Source organism: Ursus americanus, chromosome 11, assembly GCF_024610735.1.
Source record: "Ursus americanus isolate L20-20 chromosome 11, mUrsAme1.1.p, whole genome shotgun sequence".
Classification (NCBI taxonomy): Eukaryota; Metazoa; Chordata; class Mammalia; order Carnivora; family Ursidae; genus Ursus; species Ursus americanus.
The window spans coordinates 72,643,507-72,668,207 of NC_142137.1; the positions used below are offsets into that span (position 1 = coordinate 72,643,507).

Genomic DNA, 24,701 nt, shown 5'->3' on the forward strand with positions numbered 1-24,701 from the left:
CAACATGAAGAGAACAAATTAGACTGCTGTAAGCAAGGAGTAACAGAAAGCATTTCAGGGTTTATGCTTGATCTTCTTGGTCTGCTACCTCCAGTCAAGAGATAATGAAGAGGCAGGCCCTTACAGAAGCGGCTGACTTCAACTGGACAATTGTGAGAGCTGCAGTCAACTATGACCCCCTCACTGTTTCTCCCACACTTGTCAACACAAACTTCAAGTTACTGTCTCCAAACGAGATCAATACCAGCACTGGTAAGGAACACCTGAACCTTCAGCAAGAGAAATTACTTTACCTAATGACTATATCCAGACTGATTTACTGAGGTCTAAAAAACAAACGAACCAAAAATAAAACAAGTAAAAAAAAAAAGAAAAGTAAGTAGTGCCTCTAATTCAGAGATCTGTGAGTGTGAAACACAGGATCCGTCACCCTAGGGCCACAGAATGGGGAGTCCTCCGTGGCAGGCAGGGGTGAGGCTAGGCTCAGGGACTCACTCCTGTTTCTTGGACGCCTGCTTAGCTCTCTTATGTGACAGGCCAATGAACAGCAATTCGTAATTAATAAGGAATAGTGTTTTACTACAATGTTGTAACTACCAAAGGAAAAATAGTTAAACAAGATACGTAAGCAAAATGGATGCAAATGTCTAAAAACAAGGTCAATTTCTGAATGTTAAGCTTGCTTCTCAGTGAGAGTGCTCCTTGTAGATGTTCAGATTGTGATATGGTTGAACAAGCAAGCCTCTACCAGTCAAACTCCACTCTGTTCATTAAGTGACAGAAGCTGCCATTTAAAGAACAAAGATGGCTTTAGTTTCTAGATGCAACAAAAGTGTGCTGTGTGACTGACTAAACCAACTTGTCACTTATAGAATAATGTGTTTAAGTTATTAAATATACCAGGTCAATTTCCACTATGGTCTGGACTTTGAGACAGCCCCGTAGTATGGGAAGGGGTAGGGGCAATAGTTTTTAAGTATACCCTGCTCCAAGACATAAGGAAAACCTGCAGACTCCAGGTGGGATGCACCTTTACCTACCTGGGAGCACTAGTAAGTTTTTCCAACATGATTTCCAAAAGGACCGCCTCCGGAAGACGGCATTTCCAGGAGTGACGCTAAAGCTTCCTAGGCGCGGTTTCGCTGGCACTGCAATGTCATTCCCAGAAGTACTACCTTCAGGAGGCGGGTCCTGGTGGGAATGATATCACAGTATGACAAGTACTGTCAGCACACCTGTGAATAGGCACAGAAAAGTGGGTAATAGGACACCTGCACAGAGGCAGTCACAGCGTATGGATATTCTACTTCCAGCTGTACCTTATTTCTTTGGTCTTCTTGAAGATAGGTTTTCCTTCCTTTTCCTCTCCAATATCAAAAAGGTCTGAATATAACTCCTTATTCTTATGGTCTACCTGGAAAAGTGCACAACGATCGGCATTCACCAGATTTTTTGCATATATCTAAAGACAAACAATAAAACAAGAGTAATAAGCCAATGAGAAATTCAGAGTTTAAAGGCAAACTTTATCAGAAATAAATATACATTTCAGCTGCTCTATATCTAACCGCATGGAAAATTAGCACTATAACTCAATAAATATAGGTATACGAATACAAAACTCTCTATGTCCCTGTTAATGTGCTGACACTTGGCAGACCCAACACGAACACACGAACAGCTGCTCTGCACACAGGCCATGGGGCTGGGTGCTGAAATACTAGAGAACTTTCATATGGGCTGGAAAGCAGCTGCTGCCTCACTCCTTCAGAGCCCTGTATCACCCTGGCCCCTCTTCCAGAACCTCTAGGGCTTTGCCCTCATGCCCCGTGCCAGCCTCTGTCAGCTCTAAGGCCAGTGTCCATTCTGACTGGCTGGCCTTTGTGATATGGCAGTCGTGAAAAAAAAATGAAATACAACTTCTAATGAGGTTCATAGTCACATTTGTTGCGTTTTACTTGCTGCACTATTAATAATGTGTAACAATTATTAAGTGTTTACTAGGAGATGACACTCTCACACCCTTTAGGTGTCTTCCTTCACTTAATCCCCACAATCACAATATTAAGTCAGGGAATATTGTTACCTGCACTTTACATGTCAGGATAATTGAGGCAGAGAGGTAACTGGACTTGTCCACTACCATCTACTACGGCTAGTAGATGGCAGACTGGGTATTTGAACCTACGCTAGCTGTTCTCATGGCCTGTGCTCTTACGACAAACAGGCTTTTCCATTTCTAATCGGAAAACTGTGTATTCATTTTGTCATTCACTTGTTCATCAACTTCCTTCCACAATTATTTCTTTAATGCCTAAAACATCCCATTGTCCCTTGTGGGTTGAGACCACAGTTACGATGCAATTAGCATATTTACCTCAACTGAGAATTCTTGCAACCGCAACGCTCCAGATTTTAGACATGAAATTATTCGTCAGAGTAAAAGAGTTGATTCTCAGAGAAAAACACAAATCTATGTGATTTCTCAGAGGAATCACAGTCTATGCAAGAGGGACATGGGCCACCTTGTGGCCAGAGGAAAATATAAAATCTCATGAAAAACTACTTTACTACTTCCCAGCACGCGTTAGGTGCCCTGGCTCATCCTCACAGTACATACTGGTCTTTCTAAACTGTACTCGCTCACTCAAGAAATACTGGCTATGCCGGAGACTGAGTATATTGGGTATTATCAGTATAAGAACTTAGATTTTGTCTCTTTCCATTATCCTGTGAGTTCTGTGACAGCAGTAACTGCTTCTTTTTCCCCCCACAGTATTCCAAATACCCAGCACAACGCCTAGAGTACAAGTCAGCTAACTAAAGTCCATCTGCCAAATCTAGTCCATTGTCTGTTTTTATAAATAAAGTTTTATTGGGAAAGAACTATGCTCATTCCTTTACGTCTTGTTTGAGGCTGCTACAACAGCAGAGTTGAGTGATGCAATAGAGTATGGCTCATGAAACATAAAACTTTACCATCTGACCCTTAACAAAAAATGTTTGCCAACCCTTAGTTTAGAACATGTAAGATCTCCATAACCTAAGAACCCTCAATAAATATTTGAGGAAGGATGAATGACGTCAAGTTAGGGAGACAGTAATGGGACTACGCTGTTGGCCAACAGAAGAATCACCCATCTATTCTGCAAACTCATGGGATCTTGAATTATTAAATAACAATAATGATCCTACGCTATTAGAGATTATAGCATGAAAAGAGGAATTTGCATCCCTAGTGCCTAGGTCATGTTAATTGTCTAATACTTTGGCACATATTTATGTTAATATTTATAAAGATCTGAATGCAATGGACAATTTTCTAGAAAAAGGAAATGAATCGAGAAGGAGTTGGAAAATCTGAATAGAACAGAATCATAAAGACAACTGTACAACTGTCAGAGAGTTGAGTTGCCCACAGTTGAGAACTGATGTCATAAATAATGATAAAAAGCTGAAAGCTTTTCCTCTAAGATCAGGAATAAGACAAGGATACCCACTCTCACCACTTCTGTTCAACACAGTATTGGAAGTTCTAGCCAGAGCAGTGAGGCAAGAAAAAGAAATAAAAGGCATCCAAATTTGATAAAAAGAAGTAAAACTAACATGATTTTACATATAGAAAACCTTAAAAACTCCACCAAAAAAACTGTTCGAATTAATGAACAAATTCAGTACAAAGTTGCAGGGTACAAAATGAAATACAAAAACCTGTTACATTTCTTCCTTCTTAAAAAAGATTTTATTTACTTATTTTGGGGGGGGATGGGCAAAGGGAGAGGATCTTTAAGCAGACCCCCTGCTGAGTGTGGAGCCCAAGGCTTCCGGGCTTGATCTCACGACCACCCATGAGATCATGCCCTGAGCTGAAACCAAAAGTAGGATGCTCAAGCTGACTGAGCCACCCAGGCGCTCCCTGCTGCATTTCTATACACCAACAGCGAACTATCAGAAAGAGAAATTAAGAAAACAATCCCATTACAATTGTATCAAAAGAATAAAATACCTAGGAATAAATTTAATCAAGGAAGTGAAAGACCTGCACACTGAAAATTTTAAGACACTGATAAAAAAAAATGGAAGACACAAATAAATGGAAAGACTCCATGCCCATGGATCAGAAGAATTAATATTGTTAAATGTCCTTATTACCCAAAGCAATCTACAGATTTGATGCAATCTCTATCAAAATCCCAATGGAATTTTTCACAGAACTAGAATAAAGAATCCTAAAATTAGTATGTAACCACAAAATACCTCAAACAGGCAAAGCGATTTTGAGAAAGAACAAAGGTAGAAGTATCATGTCCCCTGATTTCAAACTATATTACAAAGCTATAGAAATCAAAACAGAATGTTTTGGGATAAAAACAGAAATGCGAAATGTAGATCGCCTGAACAGAACAGAGGGTCAGCACATATATGGTCAATTGCTTTATGACAAAGGAGGCAAGAATATAAACGGAGAAAGGACAGTCTCTTCAAACAATGGTGCCAGGAAAACTAGACAGCCACAATGGAAAAGAATGAAACTGGACTAGTATTTTATAACATACAAAAAATTAACTCAAGATGGATTAAAGACTTGAATGGAAGACCTGAAGCCATAAAACTCCAAGAACAAAACATAAGCAGTAAGCTCTTTGACACTGGTCTTGGCAATGTTTTTGTTGGTTTGTTTTTGTTTTTGGATCTGATTCCAAAAGCAACGGCAACAAAAGCAAAAATAAGTGGGACTACTCAAACTAGAAAAGCTTCTGCACAGCAAAGGAAACCGTCAACAAAATGAGGAGGTAACCTACCGAATGAGAGAAAATATTTACAAATCATATATCCAGTAAGGGGCTAATATCCAAAATATATTAAAAAATGCACACAACTCAGTAGCAAAAAATAAACAATCCAATTAATAAATGGGCAGAGGATCTCTGAACATTTTTCCAAAGACTTGCAGATGGCCAACAGGTACATGGAAAGATGTTCAGCATCACTCATGATCAGGGAAATGCAAATGCAAACCACAATGAGGTACCACCTAGAACCTGTTACAAGGACCAGTATCAAAAAGATAAGAAATACCAAGTGCAGGAAAGGATGTGGAAAAATGGGAATTCTTGTGCACTGTCGGTGGGAATGTAAATTAGCGTAGCTACTATGGAAAACAGTACAGAGGTACATTAAAAACAGACCTACCATATGACCCAGGAATTCCACTTTCAGGTATTTATCCTAAGAAAACGAAAACCCTAACTCGAAAAGATACCCCTGCACCGCCACGTTCTTTGCAGCATTATTCACAATAGTCAACCTAAGTGTCCACCAATGGATGAATGGATACTACTCAGCCATAGAAAAGAATGAAATCTTGCCTTTTGTGACAACACAGATGGATCTGAAGGCTATCATGCTAAGTAAAATAAGTCAGACAGAGAAAGACAAATACTATTTGGTCTCACTCACATCTGGCACCTAAAAGACAAACAAACAAAACAAAACACAGTTCACGGATAGAGAACAGAGTGGTGGTTGCCAGTGGGGAGGGGGATGGAGGTGGACAAAATGGATGATGAGTGTGGAAGAGGGTGGAAGATACAGACTTCCGGCTGTGCAAAGAACAGGTCACGCAGGTGTGGTGTGCAGCATGATGACGACACGCAGTGGTATTGCAGCACATATTTGAAGGATGCTGGCAGAGTAGATCTTGGAAGTTCTTATCACAAGACAAGAAATTTGGGGGAGTAACACTTTATGGTGACTAGACTTATTATGGTGATCATTTTGCCACATACACAAGTGTCGAATCGTTATGTTGTACACTTGAAGCTAATACAATACTGTTTGTCAATTACACCTCAATTAAAAAAAACACAATTAGGTAAGAAAAAGATGAGTATACATATTTGATAAGACAACATTTTACTGTTCAGTGAAAATGTTATTATGTCGAAAAATCAACTGAAGAACAATTACAGGTAGTAATATAGGCTTCTGTTTGAAGATCTGTGATTCTGAACATATGTTTACATTTTCATTCTCTCCAAATATTAGGCTTTCAGTTTGAAACAGTGCTCTTACATGCACAAAAAGGAGTAGAGAAATCCTAGACACATTTTGGGAGTATTTATGAACTCCAAGCATCTGAAGGTCATTCTAAAAGCCACCCACCTCTCCCATATAGGCACGCACATGCATACATACGCCCATGTGCGCACAGATGTACACACAGAGGTTAACTTGTAAGTGGAAAACAATTTTGGATAACAAGAATGGATTTAAAGTTCAGTGAAAACAAGAACACTGTTGGATGGGAGCAGTGAGAGTAACAAATTTTCCTCAGTGTGTACACTTCTTCTCTCTAATTGTTAGGTATGTCTGTTGTAGGTCCCCAGCAGATACTATTTAACTTTTCCTTCTATTCCTAATTTGCTGTGAGTTTGCATCTATTGGGTGTTGAGCATTATTAAATTTTTGTATGCCATTATTAAAATGATGTACTTTTTCTTCCTTTACTTAATTAGAATAAGGAATTGTATTACTTTATTACTTACTGTTGAACCATTCTTGCATTCCTGGGGTGAATGCTGTTTAGCTTTACTCCTGGATTTGTCGTTATTACATACTTCTGACTTTTGCATCGCTATTTTGCTCAATGGCTTTCCTTTTTTCTATCCTTTGATATACTGGCATTAGGTTGAAAAGCCAGATGGTAGCCAGCGTTGGTGAGAACGTGGGGAAACCAGAACCTATGTGCAGTGCTGATGGGAATGTAACATGGTACAACTGCACAGAAGACAGTCTGGCAGTTCCTCAAAAACAATTTCCATACGACCCAGCAATTCCACTCTTAAGTATATACCCAAAACAATTGAAAACAGGTATTCAAATTAAAAAAAATGTATATACATATTCAAAGCAGCACTTTTCACATTAGCCAAAATGTGGAAACAATCCAAATGTTTATCAGCCGACGAAAGGATAAAAAATGTAGTACGTCTGCCCACACAACGGAAGATCACTCAGCCATGAAAAGGCACGAAGTTTTCGTACTTGCTACAGCCTGGGTGGACTTTGAAAACAGTATGCTAAGTGAGAAAAGCCAGGCACAAAAGGCCACACATTACACGATCTCTTTTACGCGAGATGTCTAGAATAGGTAAATCCATAGAATAAGAAGGCAGATTAGTGGTTGCTTAGGACTGGGAGGGGGCGGAGGGAGGGAGGAGGATGGGGGCATAAGTAGGTGAAGCTAAAATGATATGGAGTGTCATTTTAAGGTAATGAAAATGTTCCTAATTGACTGATGATGGTTGCACATATCTTTGAATATACTAAAAACTACTGAATTGAACACTTTAAATGGATGAACAGTGTGGCATGATTATCAATAAAACTGTTTTTTAAAAAGATAATACTAGTAATACAAGTCAATGACTGTTTTTGATATTCCCAGTCAAGCTATGTCAATCCATATATTTATATTTTTATAGTTTTCTTTATATTTTTCACTTCTTTACAAACTCCTTAAATTTTATCATTACCCAAATTATTTTTTACTATGCAATTAAGTACTCTTTTTTCATCCAAATAAAACCATCAATATAACTAATTATGTAAGGATTGGGTTGAAAGAAATAACCCCTAATGTTACTAATTCCCTTCATAAACTTTCTGTCTCTACAAGATACTGAGCATATCACACTCCATACTCACCTGCCATGATATCAAAGAGAAACCTATCAGTGTGTATCATGAAGCCTGGAAATAAGCCTATAAGCCTAATAACTTACTACACAGGAAAAGACCAGGAAAATGGGAAGGAGAAAGAACCCCTATCAAAATACAGAACAGAGCAAGAATGGTACCAAGCAAGCCTGACTACCGGTGCTGTGCACATACGGGTCACTCTGGCCGGAAGCCACTTCTCTAAAGGAGTCTCTCCAGAGGCCTAAAGCAGCAACACAAGAAAGTACGGATAAATCTCTACTTCCTATGGCTTTCAGCTCCAAGTGTATTAGTCTTCCAAATAGAGAGGAATAATTAAGATTAAAACTAAATAGAATGGACCTTAAGATCAAGAAGAGTCAGTTGGGAATTCCTAATGTAGTTTATGCAAAAGGTATTCTGGAGAGTATAAAAAGGAACTAAATGTGTTTTCAAAGTATAGCTCCCCACTAAATAATGAAAAACTCAGATTTTTCCAAAAGTTATTCAAAATGCCTCCAAAATTAATCAAAAGTGACAAATAAATCAAAGCAATACCTCCACTAAGCACCATCTTTTCATGGTATTTAAAACAGCTTATTATACACCTAATACGTGAAAATATTCCACCACGCACTAGGACCTGAGTGTAAGGGTTAAATACAATCGTTTCCAAAATAAAAAGCAACCTACCATTATGTGTTCAAGTAGAGAGTCTATTGCAACTATGTTATCGAAATATGTCCTGAAAAAAAGGAACATAAAACTGGTAATTAATCTAAATAACAACATAGAACATATTAAACTGAATACATTTCCCATTTTTGTGAACATTTAAGCAAAAAACGTAAAGATACATGTTGATTTCTGTCCTTTTGTGAAAGCAACTAATAACATTACTTTAGAGAGATAAATGAAACCTTATCATTAACTTTGGAATGAAGTCTCTAATTTCAGAGGATGAATTAAGTAATTATTTTATAGCTAAGTACCTATTTTGAGAGAAAGTTTGTAGCATCTACCTAAAACCAAGAAGGGATAAAATTGAGCTCACCATGTTTAGTATTTTCATGAATATCTGAAATAAAAATATTTACAATTGCTAAATCTCATTAATATAGATAACATGTAAATTATCGGTGAAAAACTGGAAAGTTAAAATGTTAGTTTAACTGTACTGAGAAAGCAATGGAATTCATTTGAGAAGAACTATCAGAATACAAGAAATGATAAGAGCCTAGTGACTTTGCACAAGTAAATTATCTATTCATTATTACAAACACAAGTAAATTTTTTGGAGATGTACAGCACCTACATTAAAATGCCAACCTGATGAACAGATGAATCTGCAGGCATGTAATTCAGGGAATATGTTAATCTAGGATCTACTGGCAAGGTACTGCTTCCACTTTAGGTTCCTGTGAATTCAGCAATACACTCAGAATTAAGCTAACTTAATAGTGATGAAAAATGCCTTTTGTTGAAAAGACAAATCATTCAGCTTGGAGCCGGCAAGACTTAGCACACGCTTGATCACGCTGTGCACCGAGGAACCTACAGCAGGGAAGATGGTGAAGTCAAATGGGTTTCCCCTAGGGGAGAGACTTACAGAGACCTAACCGGACCGTGGAAGCCTCGCGAGAGATTCAAGTACACTAGCAGAGGAAGGCACACAGCTTCCCTCTCTGTGTTCTCACGTGTCCCAGAGACACTGTGTAATTCTCTCTCAGAGACATGGCGGGCCCACGGATCACATGAGAGCACTCTCACTCCCATGCTTCTCTAATGTCATATTTCAAGAAGTACATGTAACACAAAGCAGCAACTCCAGACTGACTAGCGTGGGGATTACAACACTTGTGAATGAGTGAGCTCTTCTGGGCTGCCAAAGTGATCTACGAGAGAGAGCAGGCTCAGAGCTGCTGCCGGTGGAAGAGCAGGTATGTTATTCCTCTATCAACTTGCCAGAGGACGTGAGCCCGAAGTGACCACAACCTGGGGCATTATTTTAGATTTCAGCAATTCAGTAGATAGGTCAGATCTATAGACAGTCTTCCCCGTAGCAGGAAAAACCAGTTATGAACCTCGAATGTAATAAATATCTATAACTGCTTCCACTGCCAGCCCGAGGAGGTTTTTCTAGGTCAGACTTTAGGCAAATGGGACATTTTCTCTAAAATGATATCTGAACTATGATACACGGGAAAATTAAAATAATAATGTTGGTAATATGGTTTAATTTACTGACATTTGTAGAAAATGCCAGAGAGAACTTTTTGGAAAGTAATAAACTAAAGCATTTTCTCTTCTACTGCTCTTAGTTTTCTCCTACAAAAATAGAGATACTTAGCGTCTTTAACATGTTCTAGTGAGTCTATTTGCAAATTAACATGATCACATATACATCCGCAGTCCTTCACTTGGAAAGTGAAGACGGATGAGCATGTCTCTCTACAGTCTGAACGATGAGCCCTTCTTACCAGACTACTTCCTGACTGCAGTGGACAGCAGTCTGTCACTGTGTGAGCCTGCACTTAACTTAAACCACTGATCAAGAAGACCCACCGCAACCCTAGAAACGAACACTTACTTTGATACATCAAGTAGGAAGTCATTCAATTCAGTCTGTTTAGCAAGGCCTCTGCATACCTGCCATAGAGAATAATGGCTTATTTAAAGAGAGATTTCTGCTTATTTAAAATAACAATTCCTGAATACTATTTACCTTATTTTATCTTAAAAGACATAACACAATCACTGTTTACAAGGCAGTAATACTATTAGTAACAAGTCATATTTATTGAATGCTTAAATGTGCTAAGCTTGGTTCTAGGCACTTTAGAGTTACTGTCTCATTTAATCATCACAAAACACCACAGATTTGGGATTTACTTCTACAACTGAAGCATAAAGAAGTTCAGAACCAAGTTCCTGCTCCAGAGTTACTAAGTGATGGAGTCAGCATTCAGATCTATGCAGTCTACCTCCAGAGCTGCTCTTTAAAACTACTTTACGCTTTGAAAAATGACACTTGGGCACATATTCCACTTATACTTGATATGGTCTGACCTGAGAGGTCCTTGCCGCTCATACTATTATCCTGTAACTATATACTTTATCTCCTCCCATCACACAACCTGAGTGTGCTGAAACGGATTTAAAAAACAAAACAACAACGAAAAGAAGTGGAGGATACAAAGCAGAATTATATTGCTATTGTGTCCCTGAACCTTGAAGTCTAGTTGCCAGGAAACTCAATAAAGTTTGTGATCTTTTAAATTAGACCATATTTTCAAGAGAACCAGTTATCTTAAATTTGAGATGAAAGTTTTTGTATACCATTTAGTTTAAAGGATGCTTTAATTTAGGAAATGGAGTCATAAAAATATAGTATCAATGTTACTGCCAGTAGGAGTCCATTCCTTTGCTTTCAGTGGAAAACAAAAACCATAATAGAACATATACCATTTATGGCATATATGATTTACAATTTCATATAAATATATAAAAATAACTGCAAGATATTTAAGGCAGGGAATAAGTAAATAAAGTGAACAGAGACAAAATTTTAGAAATAACAAAATACCTAATATCCAAAAATAACACATTAGGGTCACTTATTAACCCCCACCCCGTCCCCCAGTGGCTGCACTTTAAACAACTCTTCTCTCTAAGGGAGCCCCCGTAAAAACACCCCAAAGGCACACCTGCACCTGATGTATTGCTACTGAAGCCCAGGCAAGATTTGCTGTTGCAACCTGAAGAAAGAGGATGAAACACGTTTTGATTAGTCACATGCAGACGTCCGTTGTAACAAAGGACTCCAGCACACATGTAGATGAAGAATTTCCTGAGGCCCCTGAGTATTTGACTATTTTGCCAAACACAGAGAATCAAATATGTACAAGAATTTTCTTTTACATTTCCCGCTCCTTTATAACTGAGTTTAGTTTCTTGTTCTTCTTGACTTTGCGTAAAAAGCAAGATGAATAGCTTAAGAGACTTATCATCCAATGATTTTCACATAAAATAATTATTTTTCAGTTTAACAAAGATACTATTAAAATGGCCTCAACCACCACTATACAATGATGAGATATTTCTAAAATTTGCTGACAAGTTCTCCAATTACTAGCTATTCTACTTCTTTTATTAATCATTCACTTCCCAACAGTCACTGGTGCCTCGTGGGTACCAGGCAGTACTCTAGGTGCTGGAGATACGGCACCACCACCACCCACCAGCACAGCCTACACTGGCCTGGGGGAGAGAGAAGACAAGAAAGAGTAAGAGAAGTGCACGGGGTCTTAGCTGGTGACAAAGGGCTACAGAGAAACAGAGGCACAACATGGAGATCCATGCAGTGTTCAGGAAAGGCCTCCTTCCTGACACGGCAACATGTGCGGACACTCCTGAAGGAGGTGGCTGAGGTGGGGACAAGGAGGACACGCACAAGCCGGGCAGAGGGACAGCAGACACAGAGCTCTGAAGTAGGAGCCGCTCAGCCTTGCTCAAGGGCCCAGCGTGGCTGGAGGGAGAGGGCAGGAGAGGAGGACAGGCACAGGCAGAGATGGAGGCGTCTGGGTACTGGGAGTGACAGGTCACTGCAGTATCTGGTTTAGGATTAATGAGCCAATTCTGATTCAGGGAACAGTGCATGAAACTCAGTCTTTCCAAATGTGATGCTGGAATCTTTGTTCAGGATATCCTCTAGGAAGAGGACATTTTTAAGAAAATATAGACAACCAGAATGTGAAAACTCTCCAAAGTCATCCTCCTACTTCATTTGATTCACAATATGGCATACTTCTATTTTTATTGTTAGAACGGATTCTTACTAAAATAAGTTACTATATTTCTAATTTAATCAGTTTTCTCTCCAAGTAACTACAAAACAAAGGTTTTTAAAAACCATCAAAACATTGTTAAGCAAACTGCAGTTTTAAATATTCATTCATTTATTAACGGAACAATATTAATGAGTACCCTCAACGGGCCAGCCTCACCTCCTGATGACTCATACAGAAGGCTTCTTTGCCCCAGTGCCGATACAGCTCGAGGATACCAATCAAATCACCAATTGCAGTGACGATCGGTAAACAAAGAACAGACTGGATGCGAGTCCCTGACTCCAGTCCAGTACCTCTTGGAAATCGTTCATCCTGAAAAATCAAAGGAAAAAAGATATAAACTCAGTAAAAGAAATGGAATCATTACGGTAAGATTCTTATTTCGGTCAGAAATTGCCTAACACTTGTAATAAAACATAGGCAGTCCTTTTCAAAGGAAAACCAAATGATGATGGACACTAAAAACTATATTTAAGAAAATGCTTATCTTTAGCAGCACGTCACCTATTCACAGATATGGCTTTAATGTTTCTTTATCCCTGTGCAGTAGAATTTAGTTAATCAATGAATATATATTAATTTCATGCAATAATAAAAATACCTATGATGGCTGACACATATTTAAGCATGACCTTCTATGTGCCGGAACTCTTCCAAGGGCTTTATTGGCATATAAATAACACATGAAGGGAAGTACATATAAAAAATTGTTTCTCTTCTATTTTGAAGGTTAGAATAACACAGGAGTGTAGGTTAATGACAGTCATTTTGAGTGAATCGCAAAGGCTCACATTAAGTATTCAAATCACCCAATAATTACCAATTACTTGTGAAAAATGCAATTGGTTCTTTGACTTTAATAACTTTCTAGCTTAGCAAATCACTCAAAGGAATACAGGGAAATCGAATGAATTGATACCAAAGCATCAATTCCATTTATTCAATTTCTGCTGTCTGTAGGAAGCTTTTCATAAATCAAGAACAGGACAAATATGTATTTGTAATTTACAGATCTTTTGAAAGCCTGCACATACAACAGAACATTTTCAAATAACAACTTGTATAGTATCTACTTTTAACACTTTTTAAAACTGAAATATATTTGACATATGACATTATGTAAGTTTAAAGTATAAAACTGCTGATCTGATATATTTATATATTGTAATATGACTGCCATTGTAGTGGTAGTTAGCACCTCTATCATGTCACATAATTATCTTTTTTAAAAAAATTATTTACTTATTTTAGAGAGAGACAGAGAGAGAGTGCACACAAGTGGGGGGCAGAGAGAGAGGGAGAGAATCTCAAGCAGACTCCAGGCTGAGCGTAGAGCCCGACATGGGGCTCAATGTCACGACCCTGAGATCATGGCCTGAGGTGAAGCCAGGAGTCAGAGGCTTAACTGACTGAGCCACCCAAGTGCCCCACATAATTATCTTATAATGATGATCTAGTCTTTCAGCAACTTTATCTGTATCTCTATCTATACAGATAATTAGTGGCAAAAACAGAATTAAAACCCAGATCTCATGACTCCAACTTAGCATTTTTTCAGAGCAATTTCATTACACTTCTATAGTTGTTTGCATACTTGTCAATTTTAAAGTCTAAGCTCATGTAGTGCCATTTTATCACAATGTTCACATACAGTGTGGAAGACTGCACCAAGGGCTCCCTTTTGTGACATTCCCCACACCCGTATCCTTCTGTCAATATCTTCCAATACTGATCTGGTCTTGCTTATGTGATTTACTTTAGCTAACGTAACGGTAGTAAATTTGATGAAAGCAGAGGCTTGAAAACTCACTTGAATGTTTCACTTATTCTCTGGAACCTCTACACCATCATGAGAACATTCCAGGCCAGCTTTACTTAGGGGTGCAGTGGGGAGGTGGGGGAGTGACAAACACAGAGAACTGAGGCCCTCTGAAGCCAGCCAGCTGCTAAGTGACAGCCGGTTGATCTCAGATGCATAAGCAAGCCCAGCTGAATACAGCCCAATCAGCAAAATGGCCCAATCCACAGACTCCTGAGAAGTCACAGGTGGTTGTCGTAGGACGTCACTAAAACCTGCGGTAGCATGGTACACAGCATTAGCTAACTCATTCATATCCATCTTGCTAGGATATACAACACAGAACACTGATCATTTAGTTTACATAAATGTAAACATACATTTTATGCTTAACTATACCAGTATGTATTGAAATAAGAACTATTTAAATCTAGCTCTCAGTGGGTATATAAGATACGATTTTCTGAGGATAAATTTTAGTTTACATACAAATTCATTTATTGATCGTATCTTGCTCTAATGCTTTTATAAAATGGTTTGAATCATGACATCAAAATGATAAGTCATCTTTATGAAATAAACACTTCACGTTACAAATGTCACAAAGTAAAAAGCCATTTACCCCAAGGATGTCTTCCACTAGCAACGTTTTTCTGGACTTGGCCACGTAGGCAGAGATGGTGGTGCCCTGAGCAATGGGCCCAGCAGGGATGAGCCGGGGTTTTCCTTCCTTGATTCCAGGTGGAGTGAACACGCACAAACTCTAGCAAGAGGAAAGAACATGTTTTATAGACCTCCCTGTACTTCGGCACTACAGAAAGACTCCAAGATACTACTTATCGGTCATGAGGAATCTGTGAGCCAACTAAGAGAGACAGAAAATGAGGAAAAGCGCTTTGGTCAAACTGGGGTATGTGAGGTGAAATTCTCTCTCGTATTCCCGATAGGACACAAAATACAGGACTAGATATAGGACTTCAATGTATGCCTAGGCAGGAAATAACTCTTAAAATAGCTTCCTATTTTGATATATAGAAAACAATAAAATGGAAAAAAAAAAAAAAGGTGTCCTTGGGGTCAAGGTACTGTCGAGAAACAGACAGACATCAGGCCCAACCTCCAGAGAGTGGACTTACAGATCTGGAGACAGGATCAGGGACTACAAGGCAAATTGATTTGTAATCATTGATTTGGTTGTATTTTTTCATTTTCATTAAAAATCCTTTTAAGATTAGATAATCCTCTTAAGCTACACACGTTCCTACTAATACTTGCAATTACTAAGCAAATTCTAGTTGAAGATATGGAGTTGGATGTAATTATACACTGACTAGGTACGTGATTTTCAAGCTCTGTCATGTCAGAGAACACTTTCTTCCTATAACATCTTACTATCACACGAGAACAAAGCCTATAAACGAGCTCCTTCAATCAACTGGGAGGGGGGAGGGAAGCAGAGCATAGGTGCACCCCCAGCTGCTTTAAGTAAATCATCACTACCTACAGATTAGAAGCTAAGTTCAAAGTATTTTATTCACATATGTATCTATATCAGGACAGTGCTTACATAGGATTTGTAATTAAGTACAATCAACGCCTGTGAGAAATACATTTTAAATGATTCTTTTTAAGAGATTAAGTTAAAAATGTTTATTATGCTTTAAAAAAACTTTTAAAATTTACGTATAAGACAGCAAACGACAATTCCACATTATTGATTTTTAAAGAGGCTGGAATTCGTGTCACCAGTTTAAAGGTCACTGGTTGTACTACACACCAGTATGCGTACGGCACAGCTGAGGACTTCAATTAGACTCAGTAGCTACCACTGCCGTAGTGAGTCAGGTGCCACCCTCTCTGTGACTGAGAGAAGAGTAGAGGAATTATCCAAGAACAGGAAGAAGGGATGACTATAAGAAAAAATTGTAAAGGACGTGGGGTATTTAGCCTGAAGAACAATCAGAACTGATAATGATTTTTCTCAAACTGTGAGAAAGTTAATCACAAAAAGGATGCTGAGCAACGTTCTCTTTCTTTACCAAAGACAGAACGCAGGAAGTGAACCTGAACGGAACTGAGGGGTTTGCCTCACTCCTATAGAACTTCCCGGGGCTGTGACAGAAGGTAAACTCTGGAGCAAGCTCCCAACAGTAGCTTTGGATTTTTTTTTTTTTTAAAGATTTTGTTTATTTGACAGAGTGAGCACAAGCAGGGGGAGCAGCAGGCAGAGGGAGAATCAGACTCCCCGCTGAGTGGGGAGCCTGATGCGGGACTCGATCCCAGGACCCTGGGATCATGACCTGAACCGAAAGCAGACGCTTAACAGACTGAGCCACCCAGGTGCCCTGGATGTTTTTTTTATTTTTAAATAGTCTTTGGCTTTTTTTGTTGTTTGAAGATCTACAACAGACATCTTTTTTGCATGACTTTGCTATATGCTTTTTAAGGCTAGATTTAATAATGTTACAAGTTATAATTAACCTTCAAAAATCAATAATGAAAGAATAGCTTATACAATCCTATATTATTAGGAGGTCATTTATGTAATGTTACAAAATACTTATTCCCTGTATGTACAGTTTCTATGAGGCACGAAAAACGGATAAGCAAATACTGCACCAAGGGTGTATGGAAAGCTATTCTATGTATTAGGCTTGCTGACAATAAGAGGTTTGGAAATCTTTCAACTACTTGACAGAATCTGAAAAACTTGTGGATAGTAAACAGCTACCAAAATATTAAATAATTCTTTACCATGGAAACTTTATCTTTGTTTTACCAATTACCTTATAATTTTTGTTCATATTTATCAAATAGAAATGTCTCCAAATGCGAGCTGGAGGCGAGTGCTAACAGTACGAATAAATCGTCAGATGAAGGCCAAACGCTCAGGCAGGCAGGGAAAATGAGGACCAACCCAGGACTGACAGCTCTTTCTGACATGGTTTCCCCTTCTTCCCTCTGCATTAGTGCCTTCCCATTCTTTTTTGTTTCTGCGTTTTATTCCACACGATTCCCTGTGCAAAGGTTCCCCTCATAGCATCCGTTTCTGACGGAAGATCAACCACTGGTTTGAATTCTGTGTTCAGTAACAGCACGTTCTTTACGTTCTTCGTGATCTTTGCAGTTGAACACACTAAGCGGCAGCTATGATTGCAAGCAGAAGACATCAGTAACAAACCTCTAAATCAGCGGCTGACCTTTACATGTACTCAAGGGACGCGGAAGATCCATTAAGCCGACCTTTACATACTCTCCAGAAAGAATCGAACGGACAGCTGTGTACTGAACAGTCACTCCCCAGCGGTGAAGCTGCCACCTCCACCAAATACTCAGCCTCCGAGAGTCCTTGGTCTATGTGATTCCCAGTTCCTTATCGGGCGGCTGATCGGTCCACCGCACTGCCTGAATGACTATCAACCTGTCGTACATTTGGTGACCTGACAAGGCAAGTCTTGCTTCAGGTCTTAGTGTTTCAAAAGTAACCACAGTTTATTTGATAAGATAGTCTTTGCATCTTTCATTGGCAAAGGGGCTGCATTACTGAATTAACCAATAATGGGTGTAAGTAAGTTCTAGGGACACTTATAAAGGAAATAGTAACTTTATTTTTATTTTTTTTAATTTATTTAAATTCAAGTAATTAACATATAGTGTATTATGAGTTTCTGAGCTAGAGTTCAGTGATTCATCAGAGTAGCTTTATTTAAAAAATCATTATGATTTTTGACATAAGGGTTTGACTGGGATGTTCAGATTATTAAGATAAAAATATACTATTTTACAGGAGGGTGAATGGGAACTGCTCTTTATCAAACATCACCACACAGTATATAGAGTGTATTACGACATAGAGTGTACTATGCATGTACATACAATGTACCATCGATGTATAAAATCCAATGAACTGAGTCTCTAAAATTAATTCCTGCTCTAACACTGTATCTATGAAAACTTGTATTAGCATAACATATTTTAGGGGCTAGAGATAAAAACTAAAAACAAGGAAAATGTGCCAAGTTGCAAGCCTCAACCACCTCTACTCTTTCCAGAGAAGAAATGACCTGCCCTCAGAACAAGCAACTTGACAAATCCTGCTGTTGGTCTTCCTTTCCTTCGATGACTCTCACACGGGCCGACTGTTAGTCCTCCTCCCAGGACCATCAGAGACTGGCCATGTGGTGGGAGGGGACAAATTAACTTCCCCAATTTTCCAAAGAAACCCACTACGAGCTAATATTTCTGGAATAACAGCAATTTTTAATACTTATTTCTACGGTTAGGTAGTTGAAAGTAGATTAAGATTGGTAACAGTAGTCATGACCAATAGGTTGACCCAATGAAGCCATAAAAAAGCATTCAAATTATAAAAAAGCAAATTAGGAAAAACAGATTTGGTGGAAAATGAGCAATAGAAAAGACTATCACAATTTATTGAAAAAAAAGCATGGTTTTTTGACGAAATGGGAAAATTTGGTTCATTGACATCAGTTAAATAGATATGTCAGGTGGTAGACATTGTTCTCATCTTCTCTCCCATACACAATTCAAAGACCACTTTACTCATGAAATTCATTTTTTATATGTTAAAGTTTCAACTCACAATCAGTTAAATTTTAGAGATACTTTCAAAGCATATTATTCAGGCTTACCATTGAGTTATTTTTCTCACAAGACACTAGATGGCAGTGGACAGTAAATGAATTTAGATCTATGCAGATGGCCGGAGCAACTGGCCCCCACGTTCACCTGGAACTTTAAAGAGAGAACTAACTCTGCATAATTCTTAAAATTAACCTACTGAAGATCATTGTGCAGTTGAAGAAAGTCATGCAATTACTTTAAAATACTTGCTATAAACTCTTTTTAAACACTAATATATGAAAAGCTATCTATGAACTTATTTTAGGAGTCAAAAAATTTGAGTTCAAAACATTTTCAGCTTTTACAAACAACTCTTATAGGTAACACAAGAAAAACTGTAATGATAATATTATAAAGTATGCTATGTACCAGAGTAAAAGACCAGGTATGAAAGAGAAAAACTGTAAAAACAGTAGAAGTTTAATTAACAACAACAACAACAAAGTTTCCTTCCAACAAATATTTCAAGAGGACCCTATACACACCATTATGTCAGTCTCTGCTACGGGTCAGGACATACAAATACACTACTTCCTAACTCCGGATTTCTCACAGACTGCTGCGTCTGCCTAAGAAAGCCCTTTATTTCCCCTTCTTATCTACTAGATGAGAGGTCTTCCAAGCCCTGCTTCAACAGAGCTAATCATCCGAGTTGCCTGTAATGCGATCCACCCCAGCACCCCCACCGAATTTAGTACCCCAGAACACCGTGGCTTCCTCTCTGTTTGCACTGGAGACCTTATGTCACACTTAACTGTGGATTTCTCCATTTCCTCTGCTGGTTGTACATTTGTTGATGACAGGAATGGTGGTTTGTTTTGTTTTTTATTATCTTTGTATGCTCAGCAATTTAGCATAGATTGTTGGTACACAGCAGGTATTTTAAGTGGTTTGCTGAATGAATAACCTTCATGACATAACATTTAACCAATGGAAGTTAAACTAAGATTTAGAAAGTTTAAACATCTTGTCAAAGTCACAAAGTGGTGAGCTGGAACTCACATGGGCCAACTCCAGAACCATGATTTTTTTGGGAAGCTGTCCTTCTTCCAAGCTCTGAAACAATGTGTATAGCACAGGAATTCTCTCTCCTGAAGGACCATCCCAGGGGACCCGGTGTAGCGTGAACAAGAAAAGCACAGGGAAGGTATAATGATGGAAGCTATCCTGGTTCGTCACTGTTCCCAGGGGCAGCAAACGGCCTGACCAAGGTTTGTACTCATAAGACAGTCTGGAATTTATGTCCTAGTGGCTTTAGAAAAGCTGTATTTTAACACTGTTTTTAGTCTCTTCCACTTACTGGATCTATTAGGTTCTTATCATCATTTGCATTAAATGGGACAATTTCTATTTTCCTCAGAAACTGTCCATTTTGTCTAGATTTCCATATTTATTAGTGCAAGCATCTTCTCATAATTAATCATTTTCATTCTATCTATTGTTGTATCTTCTAAATTTTTAAAGAAAACAATTGTGTTTTCTTTTTATTAATTAGGTTAGCAAATAGCTTATATCTGTATAGTCTTTTTTAAAAAAAAGATTTAATTTATTTAAGAGAGAGAGGGGGTGGGGGAGAGCGGGGTGGAAGGGCAGAGGGAGAGAGAGAATCCTCAAGCAGACATGGGGCTTGATCCCATGACCTGAGCCAAAAGTCAGACACTCAACTGACTGCACCACGCAGATGCCCCTAGATCTGTATAGTCTTTAGATTCTATTGTTTGTACGGGTTTTCTTTTTCTAAGTTCATAGGTTAAGTTGGCAAATCCCAAGAGGACAGAGATTTTTTCTACTACCGTGTCTCTAGTACCTGGAACACTACCATGCAGTTGTACCCAGTAAGAATGTGTTGAATTAATGAATTTTCTTTTGTCTCTTATTTATTAATGCCTCAAAAATGTATACAAGATGTTTAATACTTCAAAGGACATGGATCTTCCACTGCGAACAACTTTGCCCAGAACTTTAGCAATACTACAATTCATTTTCGTAAATATTGTACTCTATCAATATCCCAATAACTGTATTTTCCCCCCAAAGAGTCATATTACACATTATTTATAATTTCCTTGTTTTTAGCCATTATGGGGATCTGAATTCTTAAATGGGGGCTAAGTGCATCAAAGTAGGGTCTAACCCAAAGAAGAAAGGGAAACCCACGTTGGTAAATCCTAAAATTATATATATATATATATATATTTTGATAAACCTACTTATTGATACTACAAACATTCTCTAAATTGTATTTCTGATCTATCAATCACTAAAAACACTATTGTATTCTTGTTTTTTTTGCGTGTGTGTTTTGCTTTACAAATTTTGATGCATCAAATATTTATAGCGTAACCTTCATAACAGCTCTGCCTTCCCTGCAGACTAAACCCTTCAGAAATCCCAAGTGACCTCCTGTTCCAATTTAATGCTTTTATTCCCCAAACTCAACTTCATCATTGATCCTGCGGCACTTGCTCTCCTTTTGTTTTCATTTTTCTGGAATAGGTTTGCTCCATCTAAAATTACCTTTTTATTTATTTATTTGAGAGAGAGAGAACACAGGATGGGGTGAGGAAGGGGCAGAGGGAGAGGGAGAAGCAGACTCCCCCTGAGCAGGGAGCCTGATGCGGGACTCGATCCCCGGACCCTGAGAGCATGACCTGAGCCGAAGGCAGACACTTCACCGACTGATCCACCCAGGCGCCCCTAAAATTACCTTTTTATTTGCAACCACTCCTGAGTCCTTTGTTTATACGCATCTCTATAAAACAGAAGACAGTTGTGGCATTTTTCAATCTAATCTGAGACTTTTTTCTTTTGATAGCTGGGCCCATTCTACTTACAACTTTGTTGTGACATGTTTTTGTAAGGAGTTCCATGATCTATTTTATGTTTTATTTTTTGTGTTTTAATACTACTTACTTTGTCTTCTATCTTTTCCTTAACTTCCCATGTTTTCTTTGAATGTTTTCCTCTCTGGTAATATTGATGTGAGTTTTTGATTCTACTAGTGGAACTTTTGATATATTTAAATATTATTTAAATTATATTTCTTAATGTATCAATTTTGGAAATTATTTCTGCTGATTCTTATTTATGAAAAAAGAAATTAATACTTTTATAAGAATTTTATAATTCCTCCCATCTCTATCTTAATCCTTGGTATTTTTGATATAGACTAAAAATTTTATCTCAGTCTATTTGGGTTACATTATTATAATTTTTTCACTAAATCATATACATTCTAAGTGTGAGTTATTTAAGGCTTTATAACTATGATTCAAAATCCTGAGGGAATTTTTAAAAAAAGATTTATAAATACCTATAAAATGCTACCTTGTATTAAGAAAATACACGTGTCTGCTCACCCAAGGCGGGGGGGGGGGCGGAGAAAGCTTTATTTTATTTAATATGGTTAGCTTACATTTTAGAAGTATGTCAACATCTGTTCAAGCAATAGGGCAGATTAGATAATATGATACTCCTGAGAAAACAATTTTAAAATTATTTAAGGCTGGATAAAGTACATTTTACAATCCTTTCCAATGCATTGCTGGACTGAGAAGAACGGAAGAAATCCACGGGAATCTAAAAAGAAGTCAACAAAGGAACCTTCAGGGCAAGCAAATCCTGAGCTGGATTGTTCTTGAGAGCAACAAAGCCTAGGCATACTGACCTCCCCTCAGGAAGTCACTGTGGCAAGCAGGAGAACCCCTACAAGGAGCCAGGACCCGCAAAGGGCTAACGCCTCATTTTAGCTGGAAGGGTAAATACACTTAGAGCTGCAAGGAGATTACTAGGACCCCAGATTATCTTGAATTTACTGTTAGAGGGAAAATCAAAATCTCTTCTGAGAAATCGTAACTGTGTATCACGTGGGTGTGAGGCTTGAATCCATACTAGTTTGTAGTCTGAAAAAAGTCTCATGAGAGAATTTAAAATAGTCCTGGATTAGTAGTGCCTTAGGTGACTGGCAAAAACAAATACGTTTCCTGTCTCCAGGAAAGGAACTTAAACACAGCCCTTAAGAACAGCCACTTGAAAAGGCCCAAGGAAGAATATGATTCACAGTTAAAACGTAAAAGAAAATAAAACACACAAGCAAATAAGTGACCATCCATCAGAGATGGATGGAACAAAAGCCAAGAAATGTAAATTCAGAAAGAATATAAAACAATATTAAAGAGGTATAGCTAATGTTATATATAGTTATGTCCCAAGAAATAAATAAGTTTATCTACTTAAAAAATATCCAGGGAATGAAAAACTATACTGAGGAACTGAGAAAAATAAAAAAAGAACCCAAAAGTAACTATGTTCAAGTCAATATACAGAGAGATAATTTTTATCAGTCTGAACGCTCTATCCAGCAAAGGTATATTTTTTCAAGAAAATGATGATATAAAGACATACTCAGATAGACAAAAACTGAGAGTTTCCCACCAGCACACTCTCACTAAGGGAAATTCTACAGGTCAGAAGAAAAGTGATTCCAAATGGAAGACTTGAGATGCAAGAAAAATGACAAGCAAAGAAAGCGGTAATGACGTAGATACATCTGAAGGAACACTTCGGGGGCACCTGGGAGGCTCAGTTGGTTAAGTGTCTGAGTCTTGATCAGCTTAGGTCTTGAACTCAGGGTCGTGAGTTCAAGGCCCATGTTGGGCTCCATGCTGGGTGTAGAGCCTACTTAAAAAAAAAAAAAAAAAAAGACAGAAAGAAAAAAACACTTCAGTAAATTTAAGACTTCACAGGCAGTGTCTTCTTCCTACCCACAGAAATCCCCAGGGCAGGGAAATATTAAGGGTGTAGCTGCCTGTGCCGAACACATACAAAGAAAAATGTGGTGAACAAAATGCAGTAATTATCTCCTCAAAGTATCCTCCCGGCAAAACAAAGTCTCTGCCTTCATGAAGATTACATTCTAGTGAGAAAGCCAGATAAACAATCACACAAATCACAGATAAATACATAATTACAGAATCGGCTAAATTCTCTGAAGGAGAAGCACATGACATGAACACACAAGAGAGTGAGATGGACTTCGGAAGGTCAGAAGAGGCTACAATTTTCGTGAGGTACTCTGCTGTTCCTAGGGACATGCTGTTGAGCAAGACAGGACCCAGGAAGCAGGGACCCCAGAGAGAGCCAGGCAGAGTGAAATCAAATGATGTCAGGAGCATATAGGATCAAGAGCTGACCAAAGCCTGCCAGGGATATAGTGTCATCCCCTCAATTAAGTTACAAAAGTGAAAGAATTAGAACTGATATACATAGAATACAGTTTGCACATTGTGGACACAAAAGGTTTTTCTAAATCACATATTCCAGGAACCTACTTCATGAAGGTCAACGTATAAACAAGCTTGCAAAAATAAAGCAAAAAACAACAACAGAACAAAACAAAACAGCCAAATGACTAAGAATATGGGATTTGGGATCTAAATCCAGGCCCTAAAAGTTGAGCACTTCCTGAGCCTCACACACCCTGCAGACCCCTGGCCTCTTGTTGCCTGCCCTTCCTGACCTCTGCAAACCACTTCCCCCCATTCTCTTTCACACAGAGCAGAAGAGGGTCATCCCATGGGGCCGTCTCAGTTCCAGGGTTCACTCACTTCTATTCATATAAACAGCTAGAAATGCTGAGTCCAGGATCCAGGCTTCAGCAGAGAACTGGACTGGTCTGAGTTTGGGTCACAAATAGCTGTGATTGACGG

At 38.4% G+C, this 24,701-nt stretch overlaps 1 protein-coding gene across 1 annotated transcript in view; it reads right to left on the reverse strand.

The window, feature by feature from the left end:
• PDE10A (phosphodiesterase 10A) overlaps nucleotides 1-24,701 on the reverse strand; it is a 285,459-nt gene that overhangs the window by 62,760 nt on the left and 197,998 nt on the right. The window contains exons 6-11 of the mRNA XM_045805465.2: nucleotides 14,972-15,112; nucleotides 12,708-12,863; nucleotides 11,409-11,459; nucleotides 10,292-10,350; nucleotides 8,395-8,446; nucleotides 1,320-1,462 (exon numbers count right to left, since the gene is read on the reverse strand). Of these exons, the coding sequence (XP_045661421.2) occupies nucleotides 1,320-1,462; nucleotides 8,395-8,446; nucleotides 10,292-10,350; nucleotides 11,409-11,459; nucleotides 12,708-12,863; nucleotides 14,972-15,112 (602 nt within the window). The remainder of the gene's footprint in view (nucleotides 1-1,319; nucleotides 1,463-8,394; nucleotides 8,447-10,291; nucleotides 10,351-11,408; nucleotides 11,460-12,707; nucleotides 12,864-14,971; nucleotides 15,113-24,701) is intronic.